Source organism: Conger conger, chromosome 11 (assembly GCF_963514075.1).
Source record: "Conger conger chromosome 11, fConCon1.1, whole genome shotgun sequence".
NCBI classification, from domain to species: domain Eukaryota; kingdom Metazoa; phylum Chordata; class Actinopteri; order Anguilliformes; family Congridae; genus Conger; species Conger conger.
The window spans coordinates 6708752-6731468 of NC_083770.1; the positions used below are offsets into that span (position 1 = coordinate 6708752).

Below are 22717 nucleotides of genomic sequence, written 5' to 3' on the forward strand. Positions count from 1 at the left end.
ACATACAGTCAGGTCCAGAATTACTGGCACCCTTGATGAAAATTAGCAAAAAAGACTGTAGAAAACAAATAATACCATTACTCAGATATATTGTAATTTCCAACATGTGGAAAATATTTTACTTTATTAATGCTGCAGTGGAATCGACCAAAATGACACATTTTTTAAATTATAAATTTCTTTCCAAAATAAAAAAAAGGTTTCACAATCACTGGCACCCCTGTTTTTAGTACTTGGTGCAGCCTCCCCTAGTAAGGATAATGGCACTGAGGCTATTTCTATCATGTTTATTAAGGTTGGAGAACACATTTGGGCAGCCTGGAGCATAGCGGTTAAGGTAAATGACTGGGACACGCAAGGTCGGTGGTTCTAATCCCAGTGTAGCCACAAAAAGATCCACACAGCCGTTGGGCCCTTAAGCAAGGCCCTTAACCCTGCATTGATCAGGGGAGGATTGACTCCTGCTTAGTCTAATCAACTATTTGTCACTCTGGATAAATGTCATTTGGAGGGATCTTGGACCATTCCTCCATGCAGAAGGATTGCGCTTATGGACTGCCCTCAATTCAGACCACATGTTTTCCATAGGGTCTAAGTCTGGAGACTGAGATGGCCATTGCAAAACATTCATTTTCTTTTCACAGAACCATTTCTGTTGATTTTGAAGTATGTTTGGGGTCATTGTCTTGTTGGAAGGTCCACCTAAAGCCAAATCTCAGGTTCCTGGCAGAGGCAACCAGGTTTTTGGCTAAAATGTCCTGGTACTTGGTGGAATTCATTATGCCATTGATCTTAACAAGAGCACCTGGATCACTGGCAGCAAACCAAATGGTAAATGGTAAATGGTTGGAATTTATATAGCACCTTATTCAAAGCGCTGTACAATTGATGCTTCTCATTCACCCATTCATACAAACACTCACACACCGACGGCGATTGGCTGCCATGCAAGGCGCCGACCAGCTCGTCAGGAGCATTTGGGGGGTAGGTGTCTTGCTCAGGGACACTTCGACAAAGCTCGGTTGGGGGATTGAACCGGCAACCCTCTGACTGCCATACGACTGCTCTTACTGCCTGAGCCATGTCGCCAATGTCATACCGAAGCATAGGCAAATTCACCTGCAAGGTAAACTTTTCATTTCTTTGGAAAAACGGCATGAATAAACTGGACTTGAAGCCTTGCAGGAGAGCGGTAATTCCAATGGAGGCAAGAAGGATGAAACCGATGTAAGATTAGATGCCATGCATTTCTAAAAATGGTGGTTGCTCTATATTTTGTTGAAATATGAAAAATTCTACAGTTCCTCGAGCATCTGTTAACACGTTATATCTTAACACTGTTAAGATATTTAACAAAACCCTCCCAATGAGCTTACAAGATTTCAATTTTTTCCAATTGACTTATGGTTATCTGCTTACAAAAGCACATACAGTTAGGTCCGGAAATATTTGGACAGTCACACAATTTTCATAATTTTGGCCCTGTAATCTACCACAATGGATTTGAAATGAAATAATCGAGATGCAATTGAAGTAGACTTTCAGTTTTAATTTGAGGGTATTTACATCAAAATTGGAGGAAGGGTTTAGGAATTGCAGCAATTTTCATACATAGTCCCCTCATTTCAAGGGACCTAAAGTAATTGGACAATTGACTCAAAAGCTGTTTCATGAGCAGGTGTGGGCTATTCCCTTGTTATTTCATCATCAATTAAGCAGGTAAAAGGTCTGGAGTTGATTTCAGGTGTGGCATTTTCATTTGGAAGCTGTTGCTGTGAATCCACAACATGCGGTCAAAGGAGCTCTCAATGCAAGTGAAACAGGCCATCCTTAGGCTGCGAAAAAGGAAAAAATTCATCAGCGAGATAGCAGAAACATTAGGAGTGGCCAAATCAACAGTTTGGTACATTCTGAGAAAAAAGGAACGCACTGAACTCGGCAACACAAAAAGGCCCGGACGTCCACGGAAGACAACAGCGGTTGATGATCGCAGGATCCTTTCCATGGTAAAGAAGAACCCTTTCACAACATCTAGTGAAGACTCTCCAGGAAGTAGGCGTATCATTATCCAAGTCTACCATAAAGAGAAGACTTCAGGAGAGCAAATACAGAGGGTTCACCACAAGGTGCAAACCATTCATAAGCCACAAGAATAGAAAGGCCAGATTAGAGTTTGCCAGAACACATCTAAAAAAGCCAGCCCAGTTCTGGAACAGCATTCTTTGGACAGATGAAACTAAGATCAACCTGTACCAGAATGATGGGAAGAGAAAAGTATGGAGAAGGCTTGGAACGGCTCATGATCCGAAGCACACCACATCATCTGTAAAACATGGTGGAGGCAGTGTGATGGCATGGGCATGCATGGCTTCCAATGGCACTGGGTCACTAGTGTTTATTGATGATATGACAGAAGACGGAAGCAGCCGCATGAATTCTGAAGTCTATAGGAACAGTCTGTCTGCTCAAATTCAGCAAAGTTGATTAGACGGCACTTCGCAGTACAGATGGACAATGACCCAAAACATACTGCGAAAGCAACCCAGGAGTTTTTCAAGGTAAAGAAGTGGAATATTGTACAATGGCCGAGTCAATCACCTGATCTCAATCCGATTGAGCATGCATTCCACTTGCTTAAGACAAAACTTAAGGCAGAAAGACCTGCAAACAAACAACAACTGAAGACAGCTGCAGTCAAGGCCTGGCAAAGCATCACAAAGGAGGAAACCCAACGTTTGGTGATGTCCTTGGGTTCCAGACTTCAGGCAGCCATCGCCTGCAAAGGATTCTCAACAAAGTATTAAGAATTAACATTTTATTTATGATTATATTCATTTGTCCAATTACTTTAGGTCCCTTGAAATGAAGGGACTATGTATGAAAATTGTTGCAATTCCTAAACCCTTCCTTCAATTTTGATGTAAATACCCTCAAATTAAAGCTGAAAGTCTGCACTTCAATTGCATCTCAATTATTTAATTTCAAATCCATTGTGGTAGCGTACAGGGCCAAAATTATGAAAATTGTGTCACTGTCCAAATATTTCCGGACCTAACTGTACATCATATAATGAAATATTAAGTGTGTATAGACAAGTTTATACAGTTCAAAGCATTGTTAATCATGAAAACACTGGTTTATTAAGAAGGTGGTTTTAATGTTGTGGCTGATCAGTGTGTAACATGCAGTGCAATAGTTTTGGAGTGGGAATCCGAATGCTTTTCATAAACCTGTACAACTCGTGACAGCTTTTACTCAATTTACTTGATGGCTCAAGAGTAGGCTCAAGCGTTTTATAAGCTGATATATCAGCATGGGGTTTAGGATTGGAAGTTTTACAAAAGAGTAAAACCACACTCCCAAAGCAGTCCATGGTCCCCTCATAACAGTTTCTTAAAATCCTGGGGGAAACACTGAATCCCATTCACAAAAGCCAAGATAAATTTCAGTGCAATGGCCAATCCCCGATGGATCAATGTGGGGTTGAGGGCCTTGCTCAAGGGCTCAGCAGCAGCACTGATCTTACTGCAAACACATTAGACATGAGCCTATAAGCTGCCTCCTAAACTCGGGCGAAATCATCCCCAATATGGAACATTACAGTGGATACTTCCAGGAATTCATGCAACATACGGGTCAGAGTGTAGGTTTAAAAGTACACATTAATTAAACAATGATATACGCAGTTCTGAATGATGCATATATAAGGCTACTATTAGGTTGAAAGTTGCTGTACAAAACTGCAGAAAAAAAAAAAAAATCAGCAAAAGCACAAAAACAGGGAAACCACAGATATGCCAAAAATCAGGGAGTGTCTCCAAATCGGTGCAAGTAGGCAAGTGCGCTGATTTGGACAGAGCCGTGGAATGTCCACATGTCAGCCCGACTTGCTCATCCTGCCAGCTGAGTGAATGGCTCTCGATTGTTCCGACTGCGGAGCTTCTCTACTCTAGCTCCCCAGTGGTGAAACGACCTCCCCATTGCTATAACTGCTCACTCACTGCCCATTTTCTACCACATTCTGAAGACTCACCACTTCACACTGTACCTGTAAGGGAGCAGGGGCGGGAGACCAAGAGCGACCGGGAAGGGATCACAAAGTTACCAACGATAAATTGGATAACCACTAAAATAGGCGAGGAAAGAACGGAAAAAGGGAACCAAACTCCCCGGCGATCTGCCAACAGAAAAACTGACCAGAGCTACAGGAGAAACAAGTCAGGAGAAACAAAACAAGATATTTTACCGGCAGTGTCGAACTGACCAGAGCTACAGGAGAAACAAGTCAGGAGAAACAAAACAAGATATTTTACCGGCAGTGCCGAACTCTGCCACTCACTCTTGAAAACAGAAGCGGAATCCAGAACAAAAAATAGGGAAGGTTTTCAGGAACTAACCAACCCAAAGAAAAACAAACTAGGTCCCTAAACTTCTCTATTTCTAATTTCTCATTTCTAACTGAATGCTTCTCAAAATTAAAAGCAATTCAGTCTTCAAAACTCTCTATCTGACTGACTGTCTACCTTAATACCTTACCAGCTCTGGGTACGTGTCAAACTGAAACACCAAAGCTCAGAGCAGTGCCAGGAAGAGACTTAAATAGCTCTCCAAGCAGCTGACTGCAATCGACCATGATTACACCCGCATTCCACATGCGGGAGGCAATTTCTCCTGCTGAGCTAAGCCGGCAAGCCCTCTAGAGGTCTAGAGCAGTAAATACAGGAATTTCCAAGAGTAGACAGAGAGAAACCATGACAGTACCTTGACTCCTCTGCGGGAGTCCGCAAATCTATTGTCACTTATCCTCACCAGTCTCAAGACTTTAGCCTCATGTCGTGTTATCTACGTTAATCTAGGACTTTCACATGTCTATTTCTCTCAGTACTGTAGTTTCTGACCATATTACTTACAGACCTGTTCTATCTACCTTACGTACTAGGCTTATGTTCATGGCTTTATAACCGATCCTATGGAAATGGTACCTTATTGGACCTGTTCTGTTTTTGTTCTATGACCTTGATTGGCACTTTTTTTGTACGTCGCTTTGGATAAAAGTGTCTGCTGTATAAAATGTAATGTGATGTTTGCACAAAAGTCACGGAATATGTCAGTTCCGTGACAAACACACAGCCATAATTATTCATATAGAATATAATGATTTTACTATATTATGTAATACTATAGCCTACTATATACTGTAATATAGAATTCTTATTCTTCTTGTGTAATTTATAGTTGGAAAAGAAAATGTAAAGGACGTGTGTGCATCTACATAATCCCCATCATAGAACAAATGTGATCATTACATTGCCCATCTCATAAGTCTCCTCCTCCTCTGCCTGTAGTTTTGACTTATATTGATGCCAATTGCACATGACACCAGTTGGTCACTACAACTATTTTTTTAAAAGCTCAAATGCTACTATTTAAATTGCCCCCATTTATTTTTAAAACACCCATGGATTTCACTTTTTATAAAAAAATTTTTTTACATTTACAACCCCGATTGAAGGGTTTGTGTTTGTACTCACCCCAGTCTCTGCAGTTTACAGTGTGGGTCCTCCAATCCAGCAGAGAGAGCTCTCACTCCTGAATCCTGCAGCTCATTGTCTCTCAGCTCCAGATCACTCAGCTCTGAGTGAGGAGAACGCAGGACTGAGGCCAGAACATCACAGCAGCCCTCTGTGAGATTACACCAACCCAGCCTGTGGAGAAACCAAACACACATGGACACACACACACACACACATTTAAATTCACTGGTGATTGTAATAATGTTCACCTTGGCAGTTGATGCATATGTAATTTCCCATTTGCCTATGCATCCCTGGGCGGTACATACAAAAACAGGGATGTTGTGTAAATTATATTCATAATTTCTAAATAGGTTGGGAGCCTATTGCAAGGATTCAATTACCAAACCTTTCCCATATGATGATCATATATGAGACTATATATGAGAATCTGATTTCGAACATGAATTTAATCTGCAAACACAAGAAACAGTGTTTATATGATCACAGTTTGCGTTCCAGCCGTGCCAATATCTACGATGTTCACACATCTTTTAATATTACTCTGCGTTTAGATCACCGCTATCTACTTTGTAACCGAAATTAACTTAACGTTGTCATCTCACAAGGTCGTTATGAGTCATCTCAATAACTGCACGTTATCTGGCTGTGTCCAGATAAACGTCTGCAGCAAAGACAAATTACTTTTGTGTCAGTGTTTTCAGATGTAACGTAAAGTAGCAAGCTAGCTAACGTTAGTGCAGTGGGGATACATTATTGCAATAGCGTTGCATAGCTAACGTTAGTGGAGTGCGGATACATTATTGCTAGTAGCTAACGTTAGCAATACTGAACGACTGTTCAGGGAGAGTTAATTCAACATAAAATAAAGTTCCGTTAAAAAAACATTCAAAAAAAGTTTGTCTTGTTTTTGTGAAATGTTGAAAGATAAATGTGGTAAAATTGTAAGTGTTATGGAACTCAAACCTGTGGTATATCGTGGATATTGACACAGCTGGGGGTGTAAATAGTCTAATCAAGTCATTGAAATATGATGACATATTAGTATTCTGGCCATTAATTTTTACATTTTCACTTAGCTGATTGAAAAACCGCAATCAATTCAAAATTGCGTTCTTCCTCATTTATCTGTGGCCTAGGACAGTAACCATGACGACATTGTTTAAAATGTGGCGGTAGTGGTTACCGCGGCTATGATAGCTGGCTCTGAGCAGTTTACTGTAAGCTTTGTTCATTCTATAAAAATACAATTTCAGGCAGCTTTTAGCCATCATTCCTCAAAAACGTTCCCCTCCACTGTTGTTGGCTTTGACCCAATTGTGAAAGCTAGCCAACCTAACCAAACTAACTTAATGGTGAATTGCTTCATGACGAATAGCACTGTCACAGACAATTAATATACTCACCGGTAAATAAAATAAAATACCAGTCAACAAAAGAATGTTTTAACTTCCTAACCATTAATAATATTATTGCTCAGACCTGCAGCTATACTACACCTGCTAACAGTTGAAGCAGAGCCAGAGGCGTTTAGCCATGTTGAATTTCATTTGCCAGGTTTCCACCCACTTCTGGATTCTGTTTAAAGCCTCCTGAATTATTTTGGTAGATTCCAAACTGTTTGCAAAACCTCCCAGTTTGTTATCATCTGCAAATATAACCCACTCTGAAATGCCTCCTGTAATGCCTGCATCTTCATTTAGACAATGAGTCTTATACAGGTGGCCTGTAGCGTAGTGGTTAAGGTAAATGACTGGGACAGGTCAGTGGTTCTAATCCCGGTGTAGCCACAATAAGATCCGCACAGCCGTTGGGCCCTTGAGCAAGGCCCTCAACCCTGCATTGCTCCAGGGGAGGATTGTCTCCTGCTTAGTCTAATCAACTGTATGTCGCTCTGGATAAGAGTGTCTGCCAAATGCCAATAATGTAATGTAATATGGTACCGTTTTAGACGTGTAATCTTTTATAAAATGCATAGTACTAAATGTTTCATTTCCAGAGCACTACATACGTGTTGACATCTCACATACAATATTGATAGTTATTTAGTGGTAATAAAAGCTAAATTTGTTATCCCATTTGACATTTATGACTTTAAAATATATAATACATTTTCTGAAAATCAAATTTTAGAAATGATTATCATTCTAATGAAGGTAAAAATCGCTTTAATTTCAAATTTCAATTACATTTTTTGTTACATATTTATTTTATTCTAAACTGTAAGACCTTATTTGATACTGGCCCATAAGCCTATTCAACCTTCCCCAATTTTATGTTCGGAATGTGATTTTCTGACTTCAATAGCTCTTCAACAAAACAGAACAACATTAAATTGACCGTCTCGTAGCTCAGAGAACACAGCACAACGCTGTTTGATTTCTCATCGCACCTTTAATATTACGAAATATAAATTCGATATTACAGTTAGATAACACATCGCAGGATAAGTGTTATGACGAGGGACCTTCCAACATAAAGGCATCCATTAAGCCCATTATTTATTTATTTGGTAATATTTATATGTTTGGAAAACTATATGTTGCTGAAATGTTTATTTGGTTCATGACTATAAGTTAAAAGGAGAGGAACATGTAATTAATCCGTACATTACCACTGTCGGTTTGAGTGGGACAACCTGAATTCCTTTGTTGGGCAGCTATAATGTCAATTGAGATCCATTAAAAGTCACGTGTGCGTCACTCGCAAATAAGCAGTGTTATCTCCTCTGCATCTTTATTAACGTAGTAAACACCTAGCCGCCTCACTAAACTTGTCATACAAACATGAGTTGCTGAATTCACGGTTAGGAAATTAATTATTGGAAAGTTTCTTCTGCACTCTCATAATAACGCCGGCTCCATTTCTCTCACCCTTTCTTCTCCCCCAGAATTATGGGAACTGTAATTTAATTCTATGATTTAAGGAAATTAATAACAACACAATGAATGATTTACACACATCACTATTGTAGGCTGTGGTATCTGGAAACATATGTGCGCCAAAATTAAAATGCAAATCAGGAATTACATTTCATGTACTTAAACACCATGTCATAATTCAAATGAAAATGCAAAAGGAATTTTCATTCACGGATATGCTTCCATAGTGTGACACATATGTTCACTAAGGAAGCGATTGAACACACTGACTAATCAGAAACACATGTATAGTCCTTTGTTCCAAATGTTATGGTGCCCTGAAATCAGGGACTATGCATAAAACGGCTTCTAATTCATACGGATCACCTGATATGGATGCAAATACGGTCAATCTAAAGATGACAGTTAGCACTTGAAATCTTTCATTTCACATGCGCTGGAGTACCGAGACAAAACTAGATCAGGGCGGCACGGTAGTGTGTTCTATTCGTATGTGGTACCTCTCCTTAAGCACTGTGCCACAGGCGAAAAGGGAAAAAATGATTTCCCTTTGTATGATGACACTTTTTCAACATATACAAATTATCTCATGAAGAATTTAAAAGGCACAAATTCACACTTATTTGTCTCAGTGGACTAAGTAAATTCAGTGAAACTTTAGATTTAACTGTGATGAATATCTCAATAGCTCAGGAATTACATAAGGTTTTTCTAATTTTAGCTTTATTGGATGTTTATTGAAAATAAAAAACCTGATGCTGTGCAAAAGTTTTAGGCAGGTGTGAAAAAATGCAGTAAAGAAAGAATGGCTTCAAAAATAGAAATGTTCATTGTGGTAACTTCATACTTTAAATAAGACGACTTGACAACTTACGGTACGGTTAAATGTCCATACAGTCAGAATGCTGAGAGAAAGAGCTTTTTATCATTTCACTGCATAGAGCCATAATCACTCATTCTATTTAGTTATGGTTACACAGTACACTGCACTACTCACCCCAGTCTCTCTAGTTTACAGTTTGGACTCATCAGTCCAACACAGAGCAGCTTCACTCCTGCATCTCCCAGGTTATTGTAGCTGAGGTCCAGATCCCTCAGGGGTGAGTTTGATGACTGGAGAGCTGAGGCCACAATATTACAGGACTCCTCTGTTAAGGCACAGCTGTTCAGTCTGTAAAGAAGAATGAGTATATTATAGTATTAAAAGCTGAGGTAAGATGTAAAAGATAACATATTTAAGAGTGGGCAGTGAGTTAGTTTGCAATGTTGTGGGATGTTTGGCTCAGCTAAAGGTAAGATGTAAAATATAACACACATCTTTCACTGGACAGGGAGTTTGCTTTTTTCCTTTTGGTTTTCTGTGACAAACTTCCCACAGCATTGCAAGCTAACACAGCTAAAGGCAGACTGACATACACACAACATGCTCACATCCTGTGGGCTCCAGAATTATTGGCACCCTACAAAAATATGCACAACAATACTGTAGACTGTGTCCTTAAAAGGTATCTGTATCATAATAATAAAATATATCAGATACATTCATCTACCTCCCGAAACTATAACTGTTTGATGTTGCAAATAGTTTATTTCAGTAATCCTATAGCTTCACCCATGGCTTGGACTGATTTTTTGGCCTTGAGCTTAAGAGGTAGTTAAGCCAAAGCCGTACACATCGGCATAGCCATCACCATTACAAACAGTAATTTCCCCAGGTTTCATTTTTAGTTTTTGTAAGTCTAAATAGCTGTTGGTACACACAGCCCACATAATGTTCAAATGGCCTCGAGCTGACTGGATGAAGGGCTTCTTCCGGTAGCCGAATGTCTTTCCCATAGTCACCATGTCAGCCGGAGTCCATCTTACGAACAGTGTGTTGGTGTATGGTAATTCTGGGGGTTTGCTGTTGCCCCCTCCTGGTCTTATCCATGCTTGTATGGATGGTTGGGAGGGCTTTCAGAACAGAGACATACCGCCAAACATAACGGTATTGTGTCTAAGATTTATAAAAAAGATTCTAACTTTGACACCAGTGGTCCTGACTGAACTAGTATTTTATCTACCTGGTCACTGTAATCACATCAAATGGATTGTTGTGGTGTAAATGCTTTGTAATGTATTTTAATGTCTTCCCTGTCCAGAGATAGCAGATGAAAATTAGCTACAGAGCTAACTCTGGTTCATCGTGGTCCCTGTTAAATAAAATAAGAAAGTAAGTAAAGTAAGGCTGTGGACTGCTGTAGCCTTGTTCCTCCCCCGGTTCATGACCAAACCTCGACAAATCCTGAAGCTCAAGTTGCATCACCCTGCCTCTCTAAAGCTGCTCACTGTACTTTCCCTCATTTGACACTTTCTACTTCCAGCTAGTTTATTACCTCAACTATAACCTGCTAAACCAATTCGACTGGCTGTGATAGATTTCGTATCACATTTATATTAAATCCGTTCTACGTTACTTTACACCTTGAGCTCCCCTCTACAGCCAGGTTCCTCCCGAGATTTCCTATTGGGGAGTTTTTTCTCAACCACTTTTTGACGGTGAAAACATTACATTACATTACATTATTTGCATTTGGCAGACGTACAGTTGATGAGACTAAGCAGGAGACAATCCTCCCCTGGAGCAATGCAGGGTTAAGGGCCTTGTTCAAGGGTCCAACGGCTGTGCGGATCTTATTGTGGATTAGAACCACCGACCTTGCGTGTCCCAGTCATTCATCTTAACCACTACGCTACAGGCCGACTGTCACTAAGATGAAAAGCATCTTAGTCACAGTCTTCTGTTAAAAACTGCATACAAATATAATGAAAATCTGTGTGATGGCTTGGCCATGGATAACAACTGGCCTGTGATCACCCACTGATGTAGGGTCAAACACCATCTCCTCCATCTACTTTGCATTTAAAATCAGATGGTTTGAGTCACACCATTGCACAAACCTGTCTATCGCAGAAAGCTACACTAGTTGGCTACTGCCCCTGTGCATTAGGCACAGTTGCCAGGTTGGCTGCTGGTGCTCATCTGTATTTAGTGTGAATAAAACCAGGGAGTGAACACAACCCTGAGGGGGCCCTGTGCTGACTGATCTTGGCTCTGAGAGCAGCATTCTCCTTCACATACAGGACATTATTAATTTTTTGTCTGTACCTTGTGCCTGTAGAAGCAAATTGAAAGGGATCTAGTAAAGATTTGGACACCATATTCCTCTCCAAACACGTCATCACAATGGAGGTTAGTGCCACAGGCCTAAAGTCATTATTCACTGTGGAACATGGTTTTTAGGGACAGGAATAATAATGCATTTCTTCCACAGGGTGGGGATGGTGTGTGAATGAGGTTACTTTTTTGCACTTCTTTTAAGGACATGTTCAGAGGAGATAACAACAGCATGGCACCCTTTGGCTTTCTTTTTACTTGTGTGTCTAAAAAGTGACTGAACCTTATCCGGCTCAATCACCAACCACTAACTGCAGCGCCTCTTTACAGTCAGCATAAAAGTCCTGTTTTGTAGGTGGGAATGAGCTGTTTACAGTCAGCAGAAAAGTCCTTCTCTGTAGGTGGGAATGAGCTGTTTACAGTCAGCAGAAAAGTCCTGTTCTGTAGGTGGAAATGTACTGTATTGAGAGGAGTACAGATCCCCTTCATCAGAGAGTGGGGTAAAATTAAGGATTTGATAAGAGTTCATAGCATATAGTGAATAGTGGAGATGGATGACGATTGCAATGTGTGACAGACCTGAAACATTTTACTCTGCAGGGCGGCTTGTTGCATAGTGGCTAAGGCAAATGACTGGGACACACAAGGTCGGTGGTTCTAATCCCAGTGTAGCCGCAATATGATCCGCACAGCTGTTGGGCCCTTGAGTGAGGCCCTTAACCTTGTATTGTTCCAGGGGAGGATTGTCTCCTCCTTAGTCTAATCAACTGTACGTCGCTCTGGATAACAGCATCTGCCAAATGTAATGGTCAGTTTTTTTACCACATCAGTCAGACATCCAGCATCCAGTCATCTGTGCCCTGATACTACAGACTCCACTGAAACCTTACATTCTGGTCAGGAACCGCAACCCTAAGACTCATGAGGTTTTAGATAGAGGAGTAAGAAGAGAGGGATGAGACTAATGTGGACAAAGAAAGAATGCTGATGGACAGAGTAGTAAACTGAGAAAGAGCTTTTTATCATTTCACTGCATAGAGCCATGATCACTAATTCTATTGAGTTAAGGTCACACAGTATACTGCACTACTCACCCCAGTCTCTGTAGTTTACAGTTTGGACTCATCAGTCCAGCACAGAGCAGCTTCACTCCTGCATCTCCCAGGTTATTGTAGCTCAGGTCCAGATCTCTCAGGGGTGAGTTTGATGACTGGAGAGCTGAGGCCACAACTTTACAGGACTCCTTTGTTAGGTCACAGCTGTTCAGTCTGTAATGAAGAATGAGTACATTAAAAGGTTAGGTAAGATTACATTACATTACATTACATTATTGGCATTTGGCAGACGCTCTTATCCAGAGCGACGTACAACAAAGTGCATACCCATAACCAGGGATAAGTTCGCTGAAAGACCCTAGAGGGAAGTACAATTTCAACTGCTACCTGTACAACAAAGATTAGGACGAGGGCCAATTATTATTATAATTTTTTTTTTTGAACAAAGAAACAAACAACAGAGCAAAAGTGACCAAAGTTCACTATCCAAACACTGCTTACCTAGCTAACTAAAAATACCGATATGATACCGATCATGTCGGTAAGATGTAAAAGATAACATCTTTCAGAGTGGGCAGTGAGTTAGTTTGCAATGTTGTGGGATGTTTGGCACAGCTAAAGGTAAGATGTAAAATATAACACACATCTTTCAGTGGACAGGGAGTCTTCCTTTTGGTTTTCTGTGACAAACTTCCCACAGCATTGCAATCCAACACAGCTAAAGGCAGACTGACATACACACAACATGCTCATATCCTGTGGACTCCAGAATTATTGGCACCCTACATAAATATGCACAACAATACTGTAGACTGTGCCCTTAAAAGGTATCGGCATCATAACAATAAAATATATCAGATACATTCATCTACCTCCCGAAACTATAACTGTTTGATGTAAGCCTATTGCTTCACCCATGGCGTTTTTTCGTGGTGAAAAACGCCAATAACAGACTCCAAAGCAGGAGTGCACACCTCCGGTCCTGGAGGGCTCCTGTACTTGAGCACAGTACAATCTTTAGGATACACTTACAGTCTGCAGTTGTACCTGGTTCATAGATAAGACATCATTTAGCTAATTCAATAATTAAAAGCAGAAGTTGCACAAAATCCTGAAGTGGATCAGTCCTTGCTGTGCACCCCTGCTCCAAAGGTAATCGAAAGCCAAGAATCAAGTCTAGATCCTGAAAGCTCTCAACCCTTCATGTCATGTTTAGAAATGTTTGATTATACAGAGAATAACTATTGAAGTTCTTCTTCCATACAGTGCCACAACTCGGAACGAAGTTGTAATAACACCAGTATGTATGTTGTACCAAACTGTAATGTCACTTTAAGGAAACTTCTGCTGCTGCGTTGGCTACCGGTGACGTGCTACAGTCCACTCTCTCCTCCTCTGACCATTCGCTCATTTGTGCCTCCTCTTCACCATTTCCTCCATCACTTCTCTCTTTCTGTTTCTTACCGCTCTTCCATGGCAGTTGTGCTTTCTCTTCTATTTTTGTCTGCCTCCTTCTCTCTCTCCACTTACTTTGAGGTGTAATTTTAGACTGATCTAAGTTTTAAACCACACACTGTCATGTTTCATGCTTGTGACGTCATGTTTCATGTTTAATTCTTGTGTTAGTTATTTTATTGTCATGTCACGTATTATGTTTGTCTAGTCTCGCCACGTTTTTATGTTTTATTTCTTGTTACGTTTCATTTTCATGTCATGTTATGTTTCATGTTTAGTTCTTGTTACGATTTCTTAGTCTTGCCATGTCACGTTATACAATTTATTCATGTCACAGTTCGCAAATTTATGTCACGATTTATGTCGTTTCATGTTATGTTGTTCTGTTCATTGTTTAGCATATACTTTTTTGTGTCTTTCTGCAAACCTTGCATTCATGCTTTCTCTCTCTCTCTCCCTTTCTGTCACTCAAGCTTCCCTAATTGTTTCAATTTCCCTTGTCTTCTTACTAATCTACTAACTTTAGATCAGGATTAGGCAATACTAACATTCTAACCATGTGTTCATGTTTACCTTACGTTTCTTGTTCATGTCATTTATTAATTTACTAACGCTAGGGCAGGATAGGTTTATTACTAATGATTACTAATTAACAATTACTAATTATCTTGTTAACTTGTCAATCCTCCACACCTGATTTCCATTCTCATGCTGCTCTCATGTCTGCACCTGTCTACACCTGCATATAAGCTCAGTTCCATGTCAAGTCTTTGTGAAATTATTGCCTCCTGTTTGTCAGTGCACGGTTAAGAAGTTTGTCAAGCTATTGTCTATCCTTTATGATCATTGTCTATCCTTTATTGACCATTGTTATTTGACTTCTGTTTTGTTGACCATTGCCTGCCTGTACCACAAACTTTGCCTGCTGTTTTGTGCTTTTTCCCCGCGGAGTGGACTTTGGTCTTGACTCTTGCTCCGTCATCGACCCTGAGCCTGCCTACCGTCCGTCTGCACTACTGACAGCTTTCCTGGTTACTGGACTTTTTGCATGGTGTACCGATTAAGAGACTGCCTTCTCCCTCGGTACTGTACTTTGGTTTTGGCTGGATTTCACGTGTATGATTTTGTGTTTCAACTACGCCCACTAGTCTAATCTCTGTTGTCTGGTTTGGGTCCAACCCCCCATGCACCCGTCTCATACATTAACAAGGTGACTAAGACTGCTTTTGTCAAACATTGCCAAGTCACAGCCATTTTTATCAAGTCAGGATTCAGAGAAGTTAGTTCATGCTTTTATTTCAAGTAGGCTAGCCTATTGCAATGGTCTTTTTACTGGTCTTCCAAAAATGATTTAAAGATTATTTTACTTGTCTACAAAGCTCTGAATGGTTTGGCTCATTGTTTTATGTCCCTTCACGAGCCCTCAATTATTCCCCGTGGTTCACAAAAATTGGGGATGCTGCTTTTAATCATTACGCCCCTAAATTATGGAACACCCTGCCAATTAATAACAGCTAGCTCAGTGGACATTTTTAAACGGCAACTGAAAACCTAGCTTTTTAATCTAGCAGTACTGCTTTTATTGTTCTGTCCTTATTTTTATTATGTTTTTCTTTAAATTTTATGGGTTTTTTAATTTTATATCACTTTGAGCTACAGTGGGAGCAATAATGATTTGATCCCTTGCTGATTTTGTCGGTTTGCCCGCTTACAAAGAATGGAACTGTGTAGAATTTTAATCATAGGTACATTTTAACATTGAGAGACAGAATATCACAAAATAATCCACAATAACATATACATTTTATAAATTTATTATCATATTTTTGCATGAAATAAGTATTTGATCCCCTACCAATCAGCAATAATTCTGGCTCCCACAGACCAGTTAGTTTTCCATTAAGAAGCACTCCTAATCTCAACTCATTACCCAAAACACCTGTGTCAACTCGTTACATCGTTATGTAGCTGTATAAAAGACACCTGTCCACACAATCAATCAGATTCCAACGTTTCCACCATGGCCAAGACAAAGGAGCTGTCTAAGGACATCAGGGACAAAATTGTAGACCTGCACAAGGCTGGGATGGGCTACAAGAAAATAAACAAGCAGCTTGGTGAGAAGTTAACAACTGTTGGAGCAATTATTAGAAACGGAAGAAACACAAAGTCACCGCCAATCTCCCTCGGTCTGGGGCTCCACCCAAGATCTCGCCTCGTGGGATATCAATGATCATGAGAAAGGTCAGGGATCAGCCCAGTACTACACAGGAGGAGCTTGTTAATGAACTGAAGGCAGTTGGGACCACAGTCACGAAGAGAACCATCAGTAACACACTACACCGTGAAGGATTAAAATCCTACTGCACGCGCAAGGTTCCTCTGCTGAAGAAGGCACATGTAAAGGCCCGTCTGAAGTTTGCCAAAGAACACCTGGATGATCCAGAGGACGCTTGGGAGAAGGTGATGTGGTCAGATGAGACCAAAATAGAGCTATTTGGCATCAACTCGACTCGCCGTGTTTGGAGGAAGAGAAATGCTGAATACAACCCCAAGAACACCATCCCCACTGTGAAGCATGGAGGTGGAAACCTTATGCTTTGGGGGTGTTTCTCAGCTAAGGACAGGATGACTTCACCGTATCGAGGGGAGGATGAATGTACCAGGCCATGTACCAGGAAATTTTGGGCGACAACCTCCTTCCCTCAATGAGAGCACTGAAAATGGGTCGTGGATGGGTCTTCCAACATGATAATGACCGAAAACATACGGCCAAGGCAACAAAGGAGTGGCTGAAAAAGAAGCATATTAAGGTCCTGGAGTGGCCTAGCCAGTCTCCAGACCTAAATCCCATCGAAAATCTGTGGAGAGAACTGAAGCTTTGGGTTGCCAAGCAACAGCCTCGGAACCTTAAGGATTTGGAGAGGATCTGCAATGACCTAAGTGACCACTGTGCTGTTGCTGCTGTTAGAAATACTAAGATCCCAAAACAAAAACATGCATTATCATAAGAGAAATCTGAGGCATTTTATTGAGCAGGGTTTTTTTACATGACTTCTTTCTTTTTAATTGGAGTACGCTTCTCATTGGCCTCCACTGGCTTCCTATTGCCGCACGCATCCGTTTCAAGGCCCTAGTGTTGGCATTTCAGGCTGCTAAGGGGACTGCCCCACCTTACATACAATCCCTGATCACTCCCTACTTCCCAGCTAGACCACTCCGGTCTGCCAGCTCTGGTCGCCTTACGGTTCCCTCTCTACGTGCACCTGGCGGTCGAGCTGCACATTCACGCCTGTTTTCCGTTCTGGTTCCTCAGTGGTGGAATGACTTGCCTACCACTGTCAGAACAGCAGAATCCCTCCCCCTATTTCGACGCAGACTCAAAACCCACCTTTTCAAACTCTACCTTAGTCCTCCCTCCTGATTTCCCCTGCCCCTCCTTTCTGATATCCCTATCCTTGTCTAACCCCCCCCCCCTCCCCCCAAAAAAAGGCACTTCTGATGACAACTATGTTTAGAACAGCATTTCCTGTGTATTTTGCTAGTTTCTGGATGTGATGCTTTGACATGGTAGAACCTATGCACTTGTAAATCGCTTTGGATTAAAAGCGTCTGCCAAATGACTAAAATGTAAATGTAAATGTAAATGATAGAACTCATCCCTGACATTGAAACAGCCTGGAAATGATTGTATGATTTTATGATGTGTTCATTACAATCATGAATAGACACGCCCCTTTCTGCAGGTACAGAGTTAAGGGGCGGGGTAACTCTTGGTTTTCACTGGAGCTCTCAAGACTTATTCGTGAACATAATTTAGCCTGGGCAAAAGCAAGGAAATCAAGGTCTGATATTGATTGGCTTTTTTTTAGACAACTACGAAACAAATGCACTCAAAAAAGCCAAGTCAGAGTTGTATTTGTCTGTTACTACAACTAATCTAAATGATCCTAGAAAATTTTGGAAATCTGTTAAGTCAATGTCTGTGAACAATAACTCATGTTTTACCTCCGTGTGTAATGAATGATTCAGTTGCAGTTCATGCCCAATCTGAATGTTGAACTGTTTTAATGAGCACTTCATATCTTCAACCGCTCTGTTTGATTCTGTCTCATCTGCTTCCACACAACCCTGTGCTGATGAACCTGTGTATATTAGTCAAACCTTCAGATTTACCCCCTTTTCAGTACAGGAAGTACACAAAGCCATTAAAGCCTTAGATCCAAGAAAATCTGCTGGTCCTGACTTTTTAGATCCTATCTTTTTTACATTGGCAACATTGCCAGCACTGGCCACCAGTAGACTTAGTAATTGGTAAATCCTTATTTATTTATTTTTTTAATTATTTGTGCTGCTGTCGGTCTTGGCCAGGTCTCTCTTGAAAATGAGATTTTTAATCTCAATGGGAGAGATTAAACGTCAGCTACTTCTACTTGTTACTCCTCTGTCATGGAGACTGGCTGTTTTTTACATTAAATTACATTACATTACATAAATGGCATTTGGCAGATGCTCTTATCCAGAGTGATGTACAGTTGTTTAGACTAAGCAGGAGACAATCCTCCCCTGGAGCAATGCAGGGTTAAGGGCTTTGCTCAAGGGCCCAACGGCCGATCAAACCAACAACGCATTGCTTGTCCCATTGATGTACCTTAACCACTAGGCTACAGGCCGCCCCCTTTTATGTCAGTTTAGGCAAACTTTCCTGAAACTGGACATCTTCCTTCTTCTACTTTCTCTTCTCAAATCCACTTTGAAAATACTCCATCGCTTCACAATGATAGTGACTGTCTGTCTCTGATGGTAACTTGGATTCATAATATTTTATGATGTCACTCAAAACAAACCACAGCCATATTTGATGTCAAAGGATGTACATGAGATGGCAATGTGAATACTAACCTCCGTCAAGGCATGCAGACAAAATGCACAAATGACAACCAACATGAAAAATAAAGACACTTTAGATAAACTATCACGGAGACGATATGATATAGTCTTAGCAATGGATTAGATCCATACGACATGGACATGATAGTTTGCCAGGAAATGAAGGGAAGATATCATAAATGTAGCTGAGGTGGCTGATTAATCTTACAACACATTTGTTACAGCCACAGAGCTGTTTAGCCAAATGATAAGTCGACTTTACTAGCAGAGTGGCCAGTGTGCTCATTTAAGATAAGGATCTCTCTCTGCTAACATTAACGTAAATTAGCGAATGCTAGCCAGTCAACTAACATTAAGTAACTAGCCGGCTAATGTTACCCTGCTTTAGTAACGTGATACTAACATTAATGTTAGTTGTCAAAACTGGCATTAATCAATTTGATGTGGCTATATTCTACCTTGAATTAAGTGATCAGAACACACTCTGCTGCTTTGTGAAGGCAGGAAATCTTTGCAGTTTATTCTGGCTGGCCATAAATTCCTCCTGTCTTGGCTAAAACTCCTTGTATCCTTAGGGAGGACAACCAAAAAAATATATATTTCCACAAAACAGGAATGTTATGAAATAACAGCTTAACCTTAAATTAAAGTATTGTGGACAATAATTCTGCTTATGTGGAATTTTAATGTGAAAAATGACTGTTTTTGTGGCTTTTAAGCGCTTATTTTACCAGCACTCCATCAATGTTAAACGCTGGACCCTGACGGAGGATGTGCTCCCCCTCAACAGCAAAGTTCCTCCTGAGATTTCCTATTGGGGAGTTTCTCACCACTTTGATGGTGAAAAGCATCTGAGTGACAGTCTTCTATTAAAAACGCTATACAAATATAATGAAAACCTGTGTGATGGCTTGGCCATGGATAACAACTGGCCTGTGATCGCCCACTGATGTAGGGTCAAACACCATCTCCTCCATCTACTTCACATTTAAAATCAGATGGTTTGAGTCACACCACTGCACAAACCTGTCTATCGCAGAATGCTACACTATTAGGCTACTGCCCCTGTGCACTAGGTACAGTTCCCAGGTTGGCTGCTGCCGCTCATCTGTATTTAGTGTGAATAAAACCGGGGAGTGAACACAACCCTGAGGGGGCCCTGTGCAGACTGATCTTGGTTCTGAGAGCAGCATTCTCCTTCGCATAGTGGACAAAATGAATTATTTCTCTGTACCTTGCATCTGTATAAGCAAATTGAAAGGGATCAAGTAAAGATTTGACCTCTTTAAACAGGGACACCTGTTTAACAGGTTAATCCTCTCCAAACATTTCATAACAACGGAGGTTAGTGCCACAGGCCTAAAGTCATTATTCACTGTTGTTACAACCCTGGCTCAGGGAATATAACTTAGTGGAAACAAGACATTCTTTGAAAAGAACTAAATTTATTGTAACACAGGAACCATGAACTGCTCAAAACAAAATGGTGGCGGTTGAAAGCCCTGCTGCTGCAGAGCTGGCTGCCAAGACAAAGAGAGAGTGACCATGTGGAGGAAGGGGAGGAGTTTATATACTCCAGCCTACGGCAGGTGTGGCGGGTTAGTAATCAGTGCAGGGTTCACCTCCTGGCTCCACCTGCAGGGCGAGACTAGAACCACACATACCCCCATACATAACACTGTGGGACATGGTTTTTAGGGACAGGAATAATAATGTATTTCTTCCACAGGGTGGGGATGGTGTGTGAATCAGGTGACTTTTGAAAGACAGGGCACCATGCTGTTGTCATCTCCTCTGAACATGACCTTAAAAGAAGTGCAGAACTGGTATCTGGCCCATTGGCTTTCTTTTTACTTGTGCATCTAAAAAGTGACTGAACCTTATGAGGCTCAATCACCAACCGCTAACTGCAGCACCTCTTTACAGTCAGCAGAAAAGTCCTGTTCTGTAGGTGGAAATGTACTATATTGTGAGGAGTATAGCTCACCTTCATCAGAGAGTGGGGTAAAATTAAGGATTTGATAAGAGTTCATAGCATATAGTGAATAGTGGAGATGGATGACGATTGCAATGTGTGACAGACCTGAAATATTTTACTATGCTGGTGGTCAGTCTTTTACCACATCAATCAGACATCCAAAATCCAGTCATCAACCGTACCCTGATACTACAGACTCCACTGAAACCTTACATTCTGGTCAGGAACCACAAACCTGGCAACCGTAAGACTCATGAGGTTTTAGATAGAGAAGTAAGAAGAGAGGGATGAGACTAATGTGGACGAAGAAAGAATGCTGATGGACAGAGTAGTAAACTGAGAGAGCAAGAGCTTTTTATAATTTCACTGCATAGAGCCATAATCACTAATTCTATTTAGATAAGGGTGGACAGTACACCACACTACTCACCCCAGTCTCTGTAGTTTACAGTTTGGACTCATCAGTCCAGCCCAGAGAAGCTTCACTCCTGCATCTCCCAGGTTATTGTTGCTGAGGTCCAGATCTCTCAGGGGTGAATTTGATGACTGGACAGCTGAGGCCACAATATCACAGGACTCCACTGTTAAGGCACAGCTGTTCAGTCTGTAAAGAACAATGAGTATATTATAATAAAGTATTAAAAGGTTAGATAAGATGTAAAAGATAACATCTTTCAGAGTGGGCAGTGAGTTAGTTTGCAATGTTGTGGGACGCTTGGCACAGCTAAGGTAAGATGTAAAATATAACACACATCTTTCAGTGGACAGGGAGTTTGCTTTTTTCTTTTTGGTTTTCTGTGTTATATTTTACATCTCAGTGCTCGAACTGAGCCAATACTCATCGGTACGCTGTACCGGAACTCTTGCATTTAAGTCTTTGCAGTACCGCCACTTCTTCTGGAGGACCGGCAGTTCTCACAAGCTGCCGGTAGTGAATTTTTCATGAATGAATCATGAATCTGGGAATGTCCCGCCCTCAAGCGCTAGCATTGGTCAGGTCAGCCTGTCAGTCAACCTTGCCTGGCCCATGATCGAGTGTCGAAGAAAGCTAGCACGTCCCTCGCTCGCCTTGGCTCGGAGGAACACGCGCTACCAGCCTACCCTCATTTAAATTCAGATTTTCCACAATAGTAATCCTAACGTGTTGTGGTCATTTGTTTGTTACTAAACAATGTAATCTCTGTATGAAAATGATGTAGGCTACATGAAGCACAACTGAATCTTGATCAGCTCTCATACTCTGAAATGACAGTAGCTAAACCTAGGCCTACATAATTTTGTCCAGTCCAATGTGGCCTAATTAAATCATAATTTAGCGTGATTATAACATGGCCGCGCGGGATCCTTCCGAGCAGTGATTGTTATTCATGATTTGGCTCAGATTCATCCAACGAAAAAAACTATCACCTGCCGGTAGGCCTACTCTTTTCTGCGAATTCCATATCCTGGTCATGTCTGAATAATAATGGCCCCAAATAAATTGCATTGCCCAGGGAGTTACGTACCCAGGGGGCAATGTAGGCCTACGTGATGCCCACCTAACCTGTTCCCACCTGTCTGGTTCTCTGTTCTCTATAGGCCTTAACTGTACGTTGCTGGTTTACAATAATGCTTGTAAATGCAAATATTTAAACTGTGCTGGCAATAGTCCACCGATTTGATGTCACAATAGCTTGTGACGGTACAAGAGCCTCTACCCTCTAGCACACCGCAAATACACTCAGTGACCACTTAATTAAAATATTTCATCCACCATAACCTACCAT

The 22717-nt window shown here is 41.0% G+C and overlaps 1 protein-coding gene across 1 annotated transcript in view; it reads right to left on the minus strand.

Moving 5' to 3' along the window:
- Positions 1 to 22717, minus strand: part of LOC133140030 (NACHT, LRR and PYD domains-containing protein 3-like) — a 40320-nt gene that overhangs the window by 11926 nt on the left and 5677 nt on the right. Inside the window, exons 3-5 of the mRNA XM_061259547.1 lie at positions 21382 to 21555; positions 12668 to 12841; positions 9414 to 9587 (exon numbers count right to left, since the gene is read on the minus strand). Of these exons, the coding sequence (XP_061115531.1) occupies positions 9414 to 9587; positions 12668 to 12841; positions 21382 to 21555 (522 nt within the window). The remainder of the gene's footprint in view (positions 1 to 9413; positions 9588 to 12667; positions 12842 to 21381; positions 21556 to 22717) is intronic.